The following is a 20,041-nucleotide window of genomic DNA, read 5'->3' as shown; positions in this document are numbered from 1 at the left end:
GCCCACCATGTAAAAAAGAAGCTCAACAAGGAAACAACAAACTCACCTGGCAAAAATGCACACCCTCAAAGAGGACAAATCCTCTCAAACAGCGGCCTGCAAAACCTTGCGGCGAAAGGCCGCATCAACAGATGCCAACATATCTACCCTAAAAAATTTTGTTAAAGTGTGCACAGATGACCAAGTAGCCACCTTGAAAACCTGCACCACTAACGCCTGATCACAGAAGACCCAAGAGGCACTAAACGCTCTTGTAGAATATGCCTTAACAGGAAAACTGAGGATCCCGACCTTTAATACAATAGGCCTGCACCACAGTCTGCCTGATCCATCGGAAATGGTCACAGCAGATGCGGGCAGCCCCTTATGGGAACCATTTGTAAGGACAACCAGGGGATCCAATTTATTGGAACGACTCAGTAGCTGCCAGGTACACCCTGATTGCCCAACCACATCCAAAGAATGTAAGGCAATCTCTTTAAGACGCTTGGACTTAAAAGCATTGTGTTGCTTTCCTTGTGTTCTTTTTTAAATGAAAACCAGAGATGACCTTAGGGAAAAAAACTGTCAGAGATGAAGCACCACTATCTCCGTGAACCACCAAGTAAGGTGAACAAGACAGCTACCAGCTCCGCCACCATTGGTGCGGAAGAAATAGCTACTAAGAAGAAGGTTACCGTCTGGGACAAAGTAAGCAGAGGAATCTCGCAAATATTTTCCAAAACGCGGTTACTGAAAACCGACAGCACCAAGTTGAGATCCCACGAGGGCAAAGGGGACCGTACTGGGGGAGACAAGTGGCGAACCCCCTGAACAAATGTGCGAACCACAGAAAGCATGGCCAAAAGGACGAAGAAAGCAAAAAGCCAATGGCCGAACTTGGCCCTTGATGGTACCCGAGGCCAGGTTATGCTCAACACCGCGTTGGAGGAAACCAACCGAATCACCGAAAAGGCACGGGAGTGAGCACTATGGGATTCACATCTGCAAAGTATCTGCAGTGCGTCTTGGCGACGGCCAGAGGATCCCAAGATCGTGCCACAAACCCAAACACCTTCCTGTGGAGACGAGAGGCCAACAGGACCAACTCGGGAGTTCCCCACCAGAGACACAACTAATGAAACACCTCTGAGGAGATGTCCATTATATACATCAGTAATCTGGATTCTTCCAGAGGCCAGACCCCCTGAAACAATCGGTGTCAAAACCACGCCATCCCACCTGGACAGGCTGGCATCCATGGAGACCACCGTCCAGTACAGGGGAAGGAGGAATCACCCCGTCAAAGCGATGGAGAGCGAAGCCACCGAAGCAGGGACCTTCGCATACCCTGCCTAAACAGGATCAGAGTATCTAGGGACTGTGGATTCTCACTTCACATAGCAAGAAACTCTTGCAGAGGTCTCATCTGAACAGATATTGGAACATGTCCCATAGGAGGAACACCCTGGCTGAGGCCAAGTCCAGAACAGGCCCAACTAGGTGGAGGGAACCAAGGCCAACAACTGGAAATTAAATTTCCAACCAAACTCCTACAGAGTCTGCACAGTAATCTCCCGGTTGTCCGTCAGAAGTCGGAGACTCTGCTCATAGAAGATGATCATCCAGGTAACCCAGTACCGCAATCCCCCACTGACGCAAAAAGGCCAACACCGGGGCCAACACTCGTGAAAGCCAGAGGTGATATCTCTTGACAATGCTCCTTTCCCACAGCAGGCAGAGGAAGAAGGGAAGACCGACATAACAGAAAAGGACGGTAAGCCTTCTTAATATCAATAGAGGTCAGAAGATCCCCCTGAGGTAGGGATGCCACTACCGTATAAATGGACTCCATTTAAAACATCTGTACCCGCACAAAAACGGTTCAGAACTGAGGTCCAAGATTGGACTTCCACACTTTCCTTCCTAAAACCTGCAAAGATTCTGAGACTGGGACAATCACCCCTTGTAGTAGCATCGCCTTAAAGAGACCTCGCAGGCAGTCTGAGGTAAAAAGCAGGTTGGCAGGTGAGAACTGCATTAGAGTAGAAGATCGAAAACTTGATCTTTTAGCCGGGCCGATCAAATCATGGACCCACCTGTCTGATCAGGGAGGTCCACCGATCCAGAGGAAGCAAAGACGTCCTCCCCCACCCTAAACACGGGTGACTGCGCCCCTTCAGGCAGAAGACACCTTGTCTACAGGTCTGGAAGAACCTGCTCTCGGCATACCAGACCGGGTCCGCAAGGAACCCCCGAAGGAGGTCCTTCCAGGGAGACACTGAACAGTTGATTCCCCCAAAAGGAAAATCATACAAGGCCTTCTGGACAGCCAGGTCCACAGACCAGTATATTTGCCATATCATGCGCCGAAGGAGACTAAGGGAGCCGCATCCAAAGAGGCACAGACGAACTGCAACCCCTGGATCAAAAAGCCTGCCAGCTTCACAAGGGCAGGTGGAGGCTGTTCCCCCTTCCAGATCCCAGCGCAAAAAGCTGTGCCCAAAGTCAGGGACACCAATGCCATGGTGAACACCGGCCCAAGGACCGAACCGGCCAAAGTAAAACATGTGGTTGAACAGTCTCGACTCTCCTGACAAAAACATCTTTTTAAAAACTGGAGACTTCTCCACCAGAATTATGGTGGATTTACTGGAAACATGAGTCCCCCACAGGTGGGACTGCCCACGTACTCAGACTCCTCAAGGGATACCGTCAAAACGCTCAGGCACCGCCATATTGCGTTTAGAACAAGTCCACTGATCCGCGACAATTTTGTCACAGTAGGCAGGAAAAGGGGGAATACCTTAGTCGCTTTTGAGGAACTGCTGGCCCCAAGGGGACCGGCACCTCTGATGCAGCAGCGGCTGCATCCCAATATTTAAATTACTTGCACCGATACAATCAGTGTATCCACCAGCGCCTTTGCATGCACAGTAAAAGCGGAATCATCCTCACCGTCAGAGCACCCGAAGTGCATGGACGCAGACCCAGCAGAGTCGCTATATACTAAGCTCACCCTGAGAACATGACAAGCAGGGGAGGACGCCGACCACAGTCCCGCAAGGAGAAGCCAGCCAAAGGTCCACACAAAAAACTGAATTTTTGGAAAATCTTACCTGTAAAATTCCTTTCTCTGAGTCCTCCGACAGTCGCCGCCATCTTCATATTCGTCACAATGGGGTATTAGACTTTGCTCCGTAGGAGTAGCTAGGCAACAGAATATGTCAATATTAAAGCTTTTAACATATCCCCACCCCAGGGGGTGGTCCCCTCAGTCTATACCCTCCTGCTTCCTGCTTCAGTTTCAGTGGAATAGCAGTAGAGTACCTAAACCCCAAAAGAGGGGCGGGGGCGGCGACTGTCGGAGGACTCAGAGAAAGGAATTTTACAGGTAAGATTTTACAAAAATTCCGTTTTCTCTTACGTCCTCCGACAGTCGCCGCCATCTTCATATTCGTCACAATGGGGACGTCCCAAAGCAGTGCAAACATGAGGGGTGGGAAACGCAGCCGCGCCTAAAGGCAACGCAGTCTCCACATCAAGAAAGTAACCTTACCAAAGGAAGGAAACCAGCTGGGCAACACGAGAAAAAATTTGCTCAACTGGAGCAATAACCCAGGAAAAAAACAAATAACCCAGGGATACAAAGAAATCCCAAACAGCCCAAAGGACCAAAACCAGGGACCCTAAGGGGCCGCCGCACTAATAACCTTGCGGCCAAAGGAAGCATCTGCCGATGCTTGAACATCCACTCTGTGGAACAGAGTGAAGGTGTGCACGGTCGACCAAGTCGCCGCCCTACACACCTGGGCCACAGAAGCCCCATGACGACAGGCCCAAGACGTACTCAGAGATCTGGTAGAGTGCGCCCTCACAGGCATAAGGGAAACCTTTCCCCGCAAAGCATAGGCCTGTTCAACGGCCTGTCTGAACCAATTGGCGACGGCAGAAGCCGACGCCGCCACGCCCTTCCGAGGACCCCCAGAAGGACAAACAAAGAATCCGACTTGTGAAAAGATTCAGACGATTTTAGGTAAACCCTAATCGCCACGAACAGCATCCAAGGAGTGCAACACCACCTCCTCCAAATGTGTAGACTTCGCGCAAGGCGAAGGCAAGACAATGTCCTCATTGAGGCGAAATTCCGAAACCCTCTTCGGAAAAAAAGAAGGGTTAGGTCGCAAGACCACCTTAACCAAGTGATTGACCAGATACGGACAAAGGCAGGACAGGCTGCCAGCTCCGACACTCTGCGAGCCGAATTGATCGCCACCAAAAAAGGTGACCTTCTAGGACAACATAGACAACGAGATCTACCCGATCCGTTCAAAAAAGAACCATGTTGTAACACGGACAGAACAAGATTCCAGTCCCAAGGAGGCAGAGGCACCCTCCTAGGAGGGACCAGATGCCCCCGAACAAAAGTGCCAATCAAGGAGATAGATGCCATAGGACGTTGAAAAAAGAATGGCCATCGCAGACACCTGACCCTTGATCATAGCCAGCGCCAAACGCTGTCAACACCCTTTCGAAGGAAGGACAACACCCCAGACACCGACCATGGGCGAGGTGAAGACCCCCTGAACTCACACCAGGCAAAATAGGCCTCCGAAATACGGTAAAAGACCTACCCCGAGGAAAAAATTCCTTGCGTCGATCAAAGTGTGAATGACCTCAGGGGAGAGACCCCCATCCCTCAGGGCCTCGGTTTCAACAGCCAGGCCGGCAAAGCCAGCGACTGCAAGGCAGGATGAAATATCAGCCCTTGAGACCGGAGATCTTCCCGAAGAGGCAGACGCCACGGGGCGTCGACCGCCAAATGCACGAGGTCTGCGTACCAGGACCGGCGAGGCCAGTCCGGTGTCACAAGAATCACCGTGTTTTGGTTCCGAGACCAACCTGCGAAGGAACCTGGGCAGCAATTGAAACGGTGAAAATGCATACATCAGTCGGTACTGATGCCACGGAGCTACCAACGCGTATGACGCGTCTGCCCGAGGATCGCGTGGCCTTGCCACGAACCTGTACACCTTGCTGCACAGACGAGACGCGAACAGGTCCACCTCCGGAAGACCCCACGTTGCGCACAACATCTGGAGAACACCCGGATGGAGGGGCCATTCCCCCTGGTCCAGGGACTGGCGGCATCAGATAATCCGCCCGCCAGTTCTCCAACCCCTGGAATGTGAACCGCCGATATCGCCGGGACATGCATCTCGGCCCAAGACAGAATGTCGGCCACTTCCCGAGCCACCCGGGCCCTCTTGGTGTCCCCTTGGCGAATGACGTAAGCACCCGAACCGGACAGCCCTGCAGCCTGTCCGGCCAACGTTGAAGGCAGAGAATCATCGCACGCAATTCCAGAATGCTGACCGGAAGGGAGGATTCCCCCTCCGACCAAGTTCCCTGGGCGGACAGAACGCCCAGAACACCACCCCAGCCCGACATGCTGGCATCCGTGGTGACCACCGTCCATGAGAGAGGACGAAAAGACTTGCCCCCTGACACCGGCGGGGACAGGAGCCACCACAGAAGAACCCTTCTGGTACAATGGCCCAACGAAATCCGGATCCAGAGATCGCGGTCGCCCGTCCCACCTGGACAGGATCTCCGCTTGGAGACCCCGCGTGTGAAACTGGGCGAAGGGAATCGCCTTGAAAGCCGAGACCATCAATCCCAGACATCTCATGCACGTCCGAGTGGACAAGGACGGAGCGTCCCTGAGGGACCCGACTTCCTTCCTGAAGAGTCCTGAGTTTGTCGTCCGGTAGGAAGACCTTCGCCTGGACAGAGTCCAGAACCATTCCCAGGTAAGGGAGACAAACCGATGGGCACAGTGCTGACTTTAGAAAAGTTATCGTCCAACCCAACTTCTGCAGAGACTGCATCGTAACAGAGCCTTCTCCAGACCCTGGCTGGTCGCAGACCGAACCAGAATATCGTCCAGATACCCTAGGACAGAGACGCCCTGGGCTCTCAACAAAGCCAAAACCGGTGCCCGCACCTTGGTGAACACCCGTGGAGCTGAGGCGAGACCAAAGGGCAACGCCACAAATTGGTAGTGATCCTCTGCTATGGCGAATCGAAGGTACCTCTGGTGACCCTCGAAATTCGGGATGTGAAGATACGCATCCTTCAAGTCGATGGAGGCCATGAACTCCCCCGGAACCAGGGCAGCCACCACCGACCGCAGGGATTCCATGCGGAACTTGCGAACCCGCACAGAGCGGTTCAGAGCCTTCAAGTCCAGAATTGGACGAACCTTGCCCTCCTTTCTGGGCACGGTGAACAGATTGGAATAAAACCCCCGAAATCTGTCCCGATGAGGCACCGGAACTACCACTCCCTGAGCCCTCAGGTCCTGCACCGCTAGATGCAGATCCCGCAAACGCTCCGGGGACAGTAGAAGATTTGAGGGAAAAAATCTGCGCTCTGGCCTATAGAGAAACTCGATCTCGTAGCCAGATCGAACGATTTCCTGAACCCACCTGTCCCGAACCCGGGACAGCCATGGCTGAAGGAAACCGAGCAAGCGTCCCCCCACCCCAGAGTCGGGTGAGGGCGCCCCTTCAGGCCGCACTGTTGTGGGCCGCTGAACCGGACTGGCCGGACTTTTGCTTACCAGTCCACGGCTTCTTACCAGAAGCCGTCTTAGCCTTGTGGGATTTGGGTAAGAGCGTGCTCTTACCACCCGTGATCCCCCTAATTAACGTATCTAGGGACTCACCAAAAAAAGGCAAGAACCATCATAGGGCAGATTAGCCAAGGTCTTACGCGAAGACTGGTCCACCGACCAACACTTCAACCAAACCAAAACGGCGAGACAATACCGCCACACCATGTACACGTGCAGCCAACGGAACCATATCCAGGTCCGCATCACACAAATACATGACACCCTGGTGGATTTGATCCACCATATCCAAAGTCGCCTGAAGGGCAGAATCAGCCACCAGGACGCGATTAAGCACCTGCGTCCAGCTCGCGACAGCCTGGGCCGCCATAAGTGAAGCAAATAAAGCTTTCAGCATAGAACCCATAATAGAATAGGCATGACGGGCAAAGGACTCCGTCCATTTGTCCGTGGCATCCCGGAACACCGGGATATCCTCAGCAGGAATCGCAGTGGGCTTATTCAGAACCGCTATCGCGTGATCCACCGGAGGTGGGACACACCAACGCCCATCAGTAGCGGGCGTAAAAGGATAGCGCAGCTTAAACCTACATGGTATAGCAAAAGGCTTGCGTATATTACGCCAATGTTCCTTTACAGCGCATTGAAAATCATCAGTGCAGGGAAATACCTGCGATGTTTTGCGTCTTTTCTGCGTCCCATAAGCCGCCAAGGCAGCTGGAGGACAAGGTTCATCCTGTAAACGCAGTGTTTGCTTGATAGAAGCAACCAATTCATCCATGAGTGCAAGCTCTTCAGACGAGCCAGGGGGAGAAATATCAACCCCCTCAACCTCAGCCTCCATTTCTGACCCTACAAGGTCCAGGGAGGAACGGGACCCCGACAAGGAGACCCCAGCAACAGCAGCCCCATCACCAACACCCTCTGAATCAGAGGAAATTGAAAACTCTGGGCCTTTTTGAGGATTGAGCAGCCATCAGCAATTGCACCTGAGTCGCAAGGCTAGCCACAATCGCAGCCAAATCCCCCCCCCCCCCCCGAGGGGGAAAACCGCAGTCCCCTGGCTTCCCACCAATGTGAAAGGAAATTTGCTTTCCTGAGAATCCATGCCCCAAAATGAGTAAAATAAAATGGGTGACCGCCCCCTTAAATAAGGCGCTGCGAACGTAGCCCACCGCCACACAAGCACACCCACACCAGGGACCCCCACAGGGAGAAGTTATACTCAGGCAAGGATACAGAGAATAGAGGGAAAAAACCTGGAGAGACCGCTGCTGCTGCTGGCCAGATCGGTGCTCCTGTAGAAAAGGAATTGCTGATATTCAGGGCGCTCCATTAAAGCCTATGGGAGGCTACAAGAAAATGGCCGCCATGCATGTGTACCATGCGGCCGGAGCGAGTACAGCCAAAATGGCGCCGTTTGGCGCCGAAACCGCCGCTCCCCCACCTCATGAAGGTGGAATAAAAATACACCACATAGTTATAAAGAACATGGTGGACCGCCGCAGCGGCGCTGTAATGTGCCCCAAACATGATAGCATCAAGTTCCACAGCACACAGCCGTTCACACACTCAGACTGACACAGAAGTGCAGCACAGCCCCCCCCTCCTTGCAGCCCACAGCATGCAGTGTGAGAGATAGGGAAACATCAATAGTGTGAACACAGGGCAAGGTAACACAGTCCCAGACTGACACCCCCCAGACAGACAGGTCCCCACATAAATACACTTACCTCTTACATGGCGTGGGGGACCCGCACAGGCGAACAAGCCGCTGTACATGAGACAGGGAGAGTCGCATCCAGGACGCAGCAGAAGGTGGGTTGAGAAACCGGACAGCGTCCAGTGAGGTAGCCACCTCACCCTAGCATCCCTGCACGGAACAGGGATGGGTCGTTCAGAAAACTCAGGAGCGGTACCTGACTGAACGCTCGATGGCGGACTGAGAAGCCACTGACCCACAACCTGCGACCAGGGGAGTCCGCCCGAGATGCAGCCCGCATTATCCTCTTCATCCGAAGATCTAACTATTGCTGGTAAAAATAACAGCTAAATAAAGAAAGAGAGAAAAAACTCAAATAAAATCAAAAAAGAGAGAAGGCTGAGACAAAATGCCCCAGCATAGAGACATCCAGCTACTCCTGACAAGCTAGACATTGAAACTGAAGCAGGAAACAGGAAGCAGGAGGGTATAGACTGAGGGGACCACCCCCTGGGGTGGGGATATGTTAAAAGCTTTAATATTGACATATTCTGTTGCCTAGCTACTCCTACGGAGCAAAGTCTAATACCCCATTGTGACGAATATGAAGATGGCGGCGACTGTCGGAGGACGTAAGAGAAAGACTGCCTATTACTCCAGAAAGGGGGAAAAAAAAAACACAAGAGGGTTGCCCTCCGAGGGCATAATAGGACATCGCCCCCTTGAGGCAGACGTGCAGGCAGAGTACCCTCATCCACACAATGCCTGCTACACTTCACTAAAAAATGAAGCACCCCCCAGTTCAAGGGGGGCGTCAGGCTGACCATATGGCCCCCTTGAGGGGGGCGGGTGCCCATCATCAGCTCGGACAGCTTGGTCAGGCACTCGGACCGCTAGATCACTCAATTTTTGGCCCGATCCAGCCGTGTGAGGCGCGCATTCATCGACAGTACTGCCTGCTATATCAAAGCTAGGTCAGCTTGGTCAGTCGCAAAGTCACAGCCTCAATTTTCAGCCTGATCCGGCCACGAGACGCCGACCCGCGGATGATGAAACATCTGCTCTCCCCCAGCCCAAATAATCGCCACAGGTAGCCCCTAAGGACATCCCTGCCCCAGCCACTAACCCTCAGGGGAACCCCGGGGGGGGGGTTTGGGGCCAAAAGTCCCACCACGACTGTTTAGCGGGGCTGGGGGCATGACAGGGAACCCGGGGGTCTGACCATCCCAGGGAGGGGCCCACCTCCACCTAGAGGAACCACAAAGGGTGAGGGGGAGCACTACTCACCACACCTTGGAACCAGGTGGGCACCACTCCGAGAAGATCACCTCTCCCATCTTGGAATGGAGGGTGCTGCGGGTCAGAGGTAAGCGGCGACTCAGGACGCGACCAGGTCGAGTGTCCCCATGAGGTGTTTCACTCGCTGGCCAGCCCCCGTCCTGTGGGGCTTAGTCGCGGCCAACCTAGCGCAGGGCTGCAGTCTGCACACGCTCACTGGCCAGACTAGGGAGACCATAAGGATCTAGGATATCTAGTGCGTCACTCAGTCTGGCAGTTGATTGTAGTTCTCACTGAAACAGACTTCTTGTTTTTTCTTTCTACAATCAAAGAGAAAAAAGTTCTGTTTAAAAAAAAAAAAATGTCAGGACCAGAGATCCCAGCAAGGAGCTAGGTCCTTACTCCTGACTAGGCAGGAAAAAAAACTGAAGAGCTAGAGCAGGAAGTGGGAGTATACCCCCTGGGACTGCCCTATGGGCATAGTCAAACTCTTAACTCTTTTCCGCCTAGTGTCCTACTCCTAATGAGAGCAGCATAACCCAAGGGTCAAAGAAGATACGGAGCTGTGTCTGTCAACGAATGAGAAAATATGAATGTGCAGGTAAGTATCCCAGATGTCTATTGAGGTCAGAAAATTCCCCCTGAAGGAGGGAGGCAATGACTGCTTTGTCAAATGCCATGCAATATTTTACTACAAGTGGGAACAAGTTGAGGCTTCAGATTCAGACTATGCTGGACCCGTTTGGTTTGGGGCCAATAAAAAAAAAAGTTTGAGCTTTTTGAGTAGAAACCTTGAAAGCATTCTTTGTTTGTAAAGGGATGATGAACCCTTGAGACAAGAGCTGTTGACAGTAGCAAGCAGATTCACCCGCTGTCACAGTGGAGGGGACCTGTTTTAAAGCATGAAGCAGGGAAGAGGCATGATTGAAAAAAATAGTTTGTAGCTCCTGCAAATGACAACATGGAACAAGGCCTCTTATTGTCTAGGACCAAAAGGCTGAAAGACAACCTCCCCCACCCCCCCTTCTGAGATATGGGGGATGCCCCAAAATTGTAAAGAGGTCTTGGAAGCAGTCTTGGAGAACTAGGTCTTCTCAGGAAGTAGGAACTAGGTTATAAAATTATATTCTACTACCCTATATAATGTTTTCTTAACTACACATTAATACTTTCCTTGTGCATAACATACCTTAATGGAGCCTTGAAATTTCTGCCAATGATCGTCCGGTAACTCTTGTGGCAAACATAAAAGAAGTTCAACACAGCTTCTGTGGAAGTGAAAAAAAATATGGCTACATTTATTCACTACATACACAGTAATTTCACATCTTTGTGCTACAGCAGCAAAAGCAGAGAAATAAAGCATGCTGAAAAACATACTTCTACGACATGGGCCCTGAATGTTACCCACCGGGCAAGATGTAAAGCAATCCCAATAATACTTTAGCCACAGATGCCAAAAAAGTCTTCGAACAGGTGGAATGGTCCTTTATAAAGGCAATATTGCAGTACATAGGCTCTGGACAAACATTCCTAACATGGCTAGATGCTGTACTGTATATTCCCACCTTTTGGCAAATATCAAAGTCAGACACATGTTATCCGATTCGTTCATACTTTAGAAAGGAAGTAGACAGGGCTTCCCGTTGCCCCCCTAATTTTTCAACCAAACATTTTCTTTATTGTAAATCAAATAAGGAATACAATCAGGCAGATAAAATACAAGATCAAGTGAGCAATGAAACTTTGAACACAGACAGATATTGAAAAACTGTAAAGCATGAGAACTAGTTTCATACAGTAAAAGCGAGATACTTCCAGGAGGTAAAACCTAACGGAAGAAGAACTGTTAGTCCACAATTTTCAAAAGAACGTATGGGAGTAGCATAGCACGTATACCAATGCGGTATTATAAATAAATCATAGTTAAATGCAAGCCTCTGGGGTCTGCAGCCATCTATCCCAAATTGTATTAAACTTAGCGGGACAACCTCTGTGGGTATAAATGAGCCAATCACTTAACACTGGAGGACTGTCACGCATCCAACGTCTAGCAATGAGCTTCCTAGCCGCAAACAGAGTATCTTGTAAAAAAAAAAAAAAAAAAAAAGTGTGGTGAATTTATCAAGACTTGTATCTGTGAATATCCCCAGAAGGCACGGCTTAGGAAGCAGTGGCAATGGGGATCCCATGTTATCATGTAGGAATCGTACAATTTGTTCTCAATAGTCCTGAACCATCGGGCAACTCCAGATTAAATGCTGAAACGTTCCCCGGTCTGCCCTACACATAGGGCATAGAGCGGGTCCGCTCCCCCTGTACCTGGCAAGTAAAATTGGCGTACGGTAGGAACGATGCAGAATTAACAGTTGAGTGAGGCGGTCTCAAAGCTTAGGGGAGACCAGTTTACAAACATCTAGGGCATCGCCCCACTCCTCATCCTCCAGCTTGCCCACATCGTCCTCCCACTTCACCTTGGGGGCATATGCCTTCATCATGGAGTCAGGCAGGTGAAGCGACGTATAGAATATAGATTTGAGGTGTTTAGGATCTGAGCCCCTAACCATCTCGAGGAATGGGATAGGTTCCAGTCTGGGAGGTGCTCGCGCAAACTGCGCCAGAAAGGCATGACATATCTGTAAGTATCGGAAGTGCATGCAATTTGGGACCCCATAGTCAGATTTTAACAGGTCAAATGGCTTGAGCCCCCCATTCGTCACTATATGGGAGAGGTAACAGATTCCGAACCTAGTCCAAGCCTGAGGATCAGGTAATGAACAAAAGTCAGGGAGCCTGGTGTTATGCCACAGGGGAGTGGAGTCGTGAAACTGAGGAAGTGCAAGTCTGTCTGCCACCACGCCCCACAGTCGCCTATAATGGTAGAGAAGCGATTTGTCGTCACCTGGGCCTCGCCCCCCCCCCCCCAAAGGCCACCCAAAATGACTGTCAGGGGATCCAGGGAGGGCACAAGAGGGACAGAAACCGCACTCTATCAGTTTTATCAACATGGAAAAGTTGGGAGAGCTGGGAGGCCAAGTAGTAAAGGTTAAAATCAGGAAGCGCAACTCCACACAGATCCGACAGTTTCTGTCTGCCCGATCCCCACACAAAGGGCCTAAGGAGGGACTCCATCTGCATGAAGTATTTCAGGGGAAGGTAAACCAGCGAGTGCCATAGAACAAAAACTTGGATAGCAATACCATTTTTATGAGGTTATGAGGCCAATCACCCCCAAAGGCAAACAAGCCCAGGTTTGCGTTTTGGCCTTGATCATAGTGAACAGGGGCTGGAGATTGTCTGTTACATAATCAGCTGGGGAACTAGTGACCAGTATACCTAGGTAATGAATACGTTGCACTATTTGCAAGGGGAGATCAGCTCTGACAGGGAGAGAGGAGACGTCATCTATTGGGAGTATTTGAGATTTATCCCAGTTGATTTTGCGGCCCGAGAAGATGTTGAAACGTTCAATAAGGTCCAATGCCGTAGATAAGGAGGTGTCCGGGTCAGCTAAATACAATCGGGTATCATCTGCATACATGCCTATTTTTTCGGTCAGGGAACCCATCCGCAAGCCAACTACCCCAGGGTGTGCCAGAATAGCCATGGCAAGAGGTTCTGCCGCCAACGCATAAAGCAGCGGGGACAATGGGCAACCCTGGCGTGTGCCCCTAGTCAGAGGGAAACTGTCGCAAACCCAACGATTGGCCAATACCCTAGCCACCGGGGCCTGGTACAAAATTTGTATCCAGCGGATAAACTTGGGGCCTATGCCGTAGCATTGCAAGCACCTCCATAAATACAGCCATTCAACAGAGTAATGCCTTGGCCGTGTCTATAGCCACTATCACTCTGATGCCGGCATTGTCATGAGAAGCCTGCAGATTCATGTACAGTCACCTCAGGTTAAAGGAAGCCCGATTGATCCGAGTGAATCAAAGATAAGATCACCCGGCTGAGTCTAATGGATAGGACCTTGGCCAAGATTTTTATGTCAACTTGTAAGAGGGATACGGGGCGGTACGATTCAGGTCTACAGGGGTCCTTTCCCAGTTTAGAAATCAGCACCATCAGTGCTTCCCTCATGGAAGGGGGTAGAGTATAGGTGTCAAAGGGATTATTGAACCAGGAGAGCAGCCGCGGCACCAGGTCCTCCAAAAACTGAGTAAAATTCCACAGGCAGTCCGTCTAGACTCAGATTAGGAACTGAGGAACCTGGCCATAATTCTGTCTGACTCAAGTTGTGCCACCTGCTCAGCTGTCAGTTGGGGAAAGTCAATGCTCTCAAGGAAGGTCAACATTGCAGTGGAGGTGTAGAGATGTTGAAAAAATTCCTTTAATTGCTCGGCCACTAGTTTAGGTTCAGAAATGTGTTCACCGTTGAGGAGATGTAAATTAATTACCACCGGGGGCCTATCTTCGCAATGGACCAGATAAGCTAACAGTTTACCCGCCCGCTCCCCATGTTCAAAGAGTTTTTGCTTCTGGAAGAAGAGTTTCCCCTGGGCGTGCTCGCGCTCCAACTGAGTCACCGCCCTGGTCATTAATTTGAGTTGGGCAGCCCTAGGGGGTGAGGGGTCCGCAATGTAGGCCTGCTCCGCAGCCGACAGTGCCTGGGAGGCCTGGGCAAGGGCCATATCAGAGTCAGACTTCAAACTTAATTTTAGACATAAGCGTTGCCCTGGCGCTGAGCTTAAACGCCTCCCAGACTGCGGAGGGGGAGGCAGAGTGGTCGTTTTCCTGAAAGAAGAGCCTCCAAGCAGAAGCCAGATCTTCCTCCTCCGGGTTCAGAGTCAGCCAGATGGGATTCAGCCGCCAGGCTGACCTAGGTTTTTCATGCTGTAGCCTGAGTTGCCCCGTAGGGGCTGTGGACAGCCTCCTGGCAGCAAACCTACATCTAGGAGTCAGGGGGTCAAAGGAAGGGATACAAAGATAAAATCAATACGCGACAACGTATTGTAGGTGGAAGAGAAACACTAATATGCCCTGGGGGAAGGGTACTTAACTCTCCAGGTGTCTGCTAGATTAAATTGTGCCACAAGTCTGGCAAACCTAGTGATAGGTGGCATTGGTTGTGACTGCAAGGGAGCGAGAAGTCTATCCAAACTAGGATTCATGGTATTTTAAAAGTCCCCTACCCAAATCACAGGTATATGAGGATATTGCAACAAAGTCTAAGCCTTCCATCAATATCGAGGAGGCAAAAGGAGGGAGCGCATAGAACGCCATTATAAGGAAAGGTTCACTGAACAATAGTGCATGGAGTAACACGTATCTTCCTGAGGGGTCTACTAGGGAGCTTCGGAGCACAAAATGGACTGACTTGGCTATCAACACGGCCACCCCCCTAGAGTGAGAGGTGTACCAGGAGTGGAACAACCAGCCAATCCAAGGGCACTTGATCACCAGCTGGAGTCGGCCTTCCAAATGGGTTTCCACCAGGACCAGAATATCGGCACGCTGTTTTTTGAGAAAGGTAGACTGTGGTCCTCTTAAGCTTATCCCGAAGACCATGCAAATTCCAGGTTAATAGCCTAAGAGAGGTCATGACAGTACCAATTCAATGTTACGGACAAGTGCTCCCGAGCTCCTGTTCGGTCCCGCAGAATGGAAAAAGAAGCAGGCACAAAGCAGACAACATAACTCAATCTTAAAGCGAACCCCACATTGGTGTCCATATAGAACAACACAGATCTCATCATATAATACTGTATCCATACACTCATCATCAAGGCAGTGTGTAACAAAGAAAAGTTGAAAAAAAAAAAAACATACAAAACAAATGCAAACAATCCCATTCCCAAACCCCCGCCGCCGTGCACCAACCCCAACCTGCGCGTGCATTAGAACCCGTTACCCATCCACACTGAAAGGAAAAGCTGCAGATCCTGCTTAGAGGCGGTGCGGATCTGGGGATTGTCAAAAAATGCTGAGAACACAAACAGCATAGGCCTCTGCCACAGAGTCCAGCAGCAGAGGGGTGGTGGGTGAAACCGCCTGTCACAGACAGGTCTAGGGAGCAAAAATTTGCTGGGTAGCTGAGCATACAGTAGAACCAATACAAAGTCCAACCGGGACTGTGGGTGAAATAGGGAGCTCCGTCAGCAACAGGTATGAGGTATAATGTACTGTCCGGAACAGTTGCACAGTAACAGCAGCAAATGGGCATCTCAGTATATCCAGGTGTGGATATCTTAGTATATCCTCTGTGTTGCTATAAGGTATATGACCATGTGCAGGAGAGGGCATATAAGCAGCACGGAAGCCAGTAGGAGCAACTGTTGCGAAGGTCTTGGCAAACTATTGTAGTAAGGAAATGCCCAGGTGAAATAGAGAAGTGAAGAGACAGTATTCGAAACGCATGTATAGGGCCCCCGTGGCACCGGAGCTGAGTAAAAAACAAAACGGAGGGAGGCAAGTAAAGGAAAGTTACCCTTAACCCCTGGCTTCCTGGTGTTCCAGCCAGGCGATAAGAGCCTCCAGATCTTCAAAAAAGTGTACCTTGTATTCACCTTCCATGCGGAGGCACGCTGGAAACAACATTGCATACTTTACATGTTTGACGCGGAGTTGTCTTTTAGCATCCATGAAGGTCTTGCTTTTCCGCTGTACCCCGGCAGAGAAGTCAGGGAAGATTGTGATTCTTCCATTACTGAATGGGATGTTGCCTTTCTTGTGCGTCAGTCTGAGAACCGCATCTCTATCTCTGTAAGGAGTTTAGCAATAAATGTGCGTGGTGGGGCCCCCTGAGGCGATGAACGGCCCGACATCCGGTGGGTACGCTCCACCACAAAAGTGGGGGAGAAAGCATCACGTCCATATGTTTTGATGAGGAGTTGCTCAAGAAAATCAGCTGGGTCAGGCCCCAGTTTATTAGTCTGATGTTACAGCGGCGCAGCCTGTTCTCCATATCATCCTGTTTGAGGAAAAATTTGGCTGACCTGTAGCTGAAGGCGATCTGAGGCAGTTTGCAGGGGGGGGGGGGGGGGGGTTCAGGGAATCCTCTACACCACTGATGAGATTCTCAGCCTCCGCGACCCGTTCTCTAAGCTTTTAAAGATCCTGTCTTACAAGGGATAGGTCTATCTTCACCTCCTCTATCTTGGTGGTGAGGGAAGCTTGACATGCTGAAATAGCCTCCAGCACCTTTACTGTATCTGCGCCCGCCACCTGTTTCACTGTGGCGCCATCTTGGGGAGAGGACTCCTCCTGGCGGCGAAACGAATCAAGTTTTGACAGGGTTTCTGTAGGTTTTTTTAGATGGAGACATGCTGCAGCGGTGTCCAAGGCGTGTTGCCAGTGAGGGGAGCCCAGGAAAGAAGAAGATCGAGGTGGCAGGATGAACGGTGAAGGAAGATCGGGCTAAAGGAGCTCAGCTCACGTCTCACTGCATGCCGTTCCAGGTCACACCCCCGCCCCCCTAATTTTTAATTGACTCTTGAGCTACTACTATGCTGAATTAGAAATATTGCCAACCTTCCTTGTACCTAAATCTTCAAGAACATAAGTTGGCGGGATATGATGATCACCTATTTTTCATAACCCAATCCCTACCCAATCTTCTTACAGAATTTCATAGATAGTCTTTCAAATTTCAAAATAAACCTCCAGAAGTCAAAAGGCCTTGAACATCAATATAAATCAGACTTTGCAAAAATTAAAGCCCAATTTGGATTTTACCGGGCTCATGCGTGCATAAAATACTTGGGTATTTATCTCACTCTCCTTGTGGGGGGATGTATTTTCAGCTAACTTTCCCCCTTTCCAATTCAAGATTTAACCAGTTCAGCTTTTTGGATGTGCTATTTGTGTCCAAAGAGTGAATTTTTAATCACAAGGTGATGGCTGCAGCAGCCATCAGCTTGTGTGTTTTGTTCAGCCGGCAACCAGCTTCAAAGTGAAAGTGAAAGTGATGTGACAGCACCATAGCTGCCACTTTCAAAGAACTGGCAGCATGGTTTTAAGACCTGGAATGTTTGGTATCTATTAGATGCAACCTTACCATATATATATATATATTATATATATATATATATATATATATATATATTTTTTTTTTTTTTTTCCAAACTCGTTTATTTCAATTTGCAAGTGAAAAGAATACAAGGTTTTCATAAAATTACTTACACCAACGTTAAATGTCAAACAGATGCATATTGAACAATACAGAGCATTTAAACAGGAATACAGTAAAACAAAGAAAAAAATACATACTGTTACATGGATCAGAGCAGAAAGACCAGCAGTGGGCGTTATTATATACTTGAAAAGGAAAGCACAATAAAGCTATACAACCCATGAAAACAATGTAGTTGAATCTTATAATGCATCTTAGTAAAAGTTTATTGAATTAAAGATGGGAACTATGGTCATAGTTAATAGTGCGAATGACAGGGTGCCTGTGTCCAGCACAAGCATCCAAGATATGTCGTCCTTGTATTGAATTAGTTAGTGAGAGTTGGGGGAGAGGTAAAGGAATGACTTATAAAAAGGTGGAAATGGGGAGGTATAAAAGGAAATAGAGGAATTCAGCCACTCTCTGAAGAAAATTATTAGCTATTGTAAGTCAAAGTAGACACACAATCAGATTTGATGATGGTGTATGTGCACATTGGGAGTATGAAACCCATCCCGAAATGTATCGGGTGTTGTAAAAGCCAATTGTCTTAGGGGTGAGTAAAATAATAAAGGTGTTTTTAATATCATGTTAGATATGATTGTTGGTATTCAGAGGAAGACTTGAAGTGTACCTACCTTTTATATTTTAACCAAAAATTTGTATATGGTGTGGTTTTGCACTAAATTATTTTATTATACTGTTTTTGAAAATGTGCGTTAAACAGTTGCGCAAATATCATGTGAAACAAAAATCTGCAACTATCACCTTTTTATTCTACAGGGCTTTTGCTTTCAGAAAATATATAATGCTCTTGGTGATTAAGTAATTTATTGTAAAAAAAAAAAAAAAAATTATATTTTTACATGTATGTGACAAACAAAAAAAATTACTCTGGAGCCAAATTGGTTAACTAAAATGCTCGTCCATTCTTCTTTCATGGTTTGGGTAGAATAGTTTACATAAAACGAATGTACTTCTACAACTCCCCTCTCTTTTCCAGACTTTATCAGTCTGTTTTCTAAAGTATTTCCTCCATCAGAATAAAAATTACATAGTTACATAGTTATATAGTTATAGTTAGTGAGGTTGAAAAAAGACACCAGTCCATCCAGTTCAACCTATGATGTGTGTGTGTGTGCTGTTAACCGTACATTGTATATCCCTCTATGTTGTGGTCTTTAAGGTGCCCATCTAATAGTTTTTTGAAACCATCACTGCTCCCTGCTGATACGACTGTTTGCAGAAGAGAATTCCACATCCTTACTGCTCTCACAGTGAAGAACCCCCCTGCGTATTTTAAGGTTTAACCGCCTTTCCTCTAGTTTTAGTGAGTGGCCACGTGTCTTATTGTATTCCCTTTCTCTGAATAGGTTTTTCATATGCTAGGGTTGCCAGAACAATAGTTGTACATTGATATCATATCCCCCCTCAATCGTCTCTTCTCCAGAGAGAATAAGTTCAGTGCTTGTAGTCTTTCCTCATAGCTGATGTCCTCCATTCCCCTAATTATTTTTGTTGCCCTTCTCTGGACTCCAGTTCCAGCACATCCTTCCTGAGGACCGGTGCCCAGAACTGGACAGCATACTCCAGAGGTGGCCGGACCAGAGTCTTGTAGAGTGGGAGAATAATCTCTATTTCTGGAGTGAATCCCCTTTTTTATACATCCCAGTATTCTGTTGGCTTTGCTTGCAGCGGCTTGGCATTGCATGCCACTGCCAAGCCTGTTGTCTACCAGTACCCCCAAGTCCTTTTCCATCCTAGACTCCCCCAGAGGTTCCCTCCCAATGAGTAGCTTGCTTTCTGGCACCCAGGTGCATTACTTTACATTTTTCAACATTAAACCTCATCTGCCATGTAGTTGCCCACCCCATTATTTTGTTCAGGTCCGCTTGTAAGGTTTTCACATCCTGCATAGAAGATATTGGCATGCTTAGTTTAGTATCATCTGCAAATACCGAGATTGTGCTAGATATCCCCTCCTCTAGATCATTTATGAATAAATTAAACAGGATTGGCCCCAGGACAGAACCCTGGGGGAACCCGCTTTCCACACCCACCCAATCTGAATACTCCCCTATTAATCACCGCCCTTTGCAACCTCCCCTGGAGCCAGTTCTCTATCCAGGTACTCACCTTATGGTCCATACCTACCTTCCTTAGTTTGAACAGTAAGAGTTTGTGTGGAACGGTGTCAAAAGGCCTTTGCGAAGCCCAGATACACCACATCCACAGGCTTACCTTTATCTAGGTGGCAGCTCACTTCATCATAGATGGTTAATAGATTGGTTTGGCAAGAACGATTTTTCATGAATCCATGCTGATTACT

At 49.0% G+C, this 20,041-nt stretch overlaps 1 protein-coding gene across 1 annotated transcript in view; it reads right to left on the bottom strand.

Moving 5' to 3' along the window:
* ZNF292 (zinc finger protein 292) overlaps nucleotides 1-20,041 on the bottom strand; it is a 176,804-nt gene that overhangs the window by 90,036 nt on the left and 66,727 nt on the right. The window contains exon 3 of the mRNA XM_082249212.1: nucleotides 10,786-10,864. Coding sequence (XP_082105338.1) covers nucleotides 10,786-10,864 — 79 coding nt within the window. The remainder of the gene's footprint in view (nucleotides 1-10,785; nucleotides 10,865-20,041) is intronic.

This window comes from Pelophylax lessonae (assembly GCF_965119305.1).
Source record: "Pelophylax lessonae genome assembly, chromosome: 3".
In the NCBI taxonomy this organism is placed as follows: Eukaryota; Metazoa; Chordata; class Amphibia; order Anura; family Ranidae; genus Pelophylax; species Pelophylax lessonae.
This window is presented reverse-complemented; position numbering and strand designations above follow the sequence as displayed.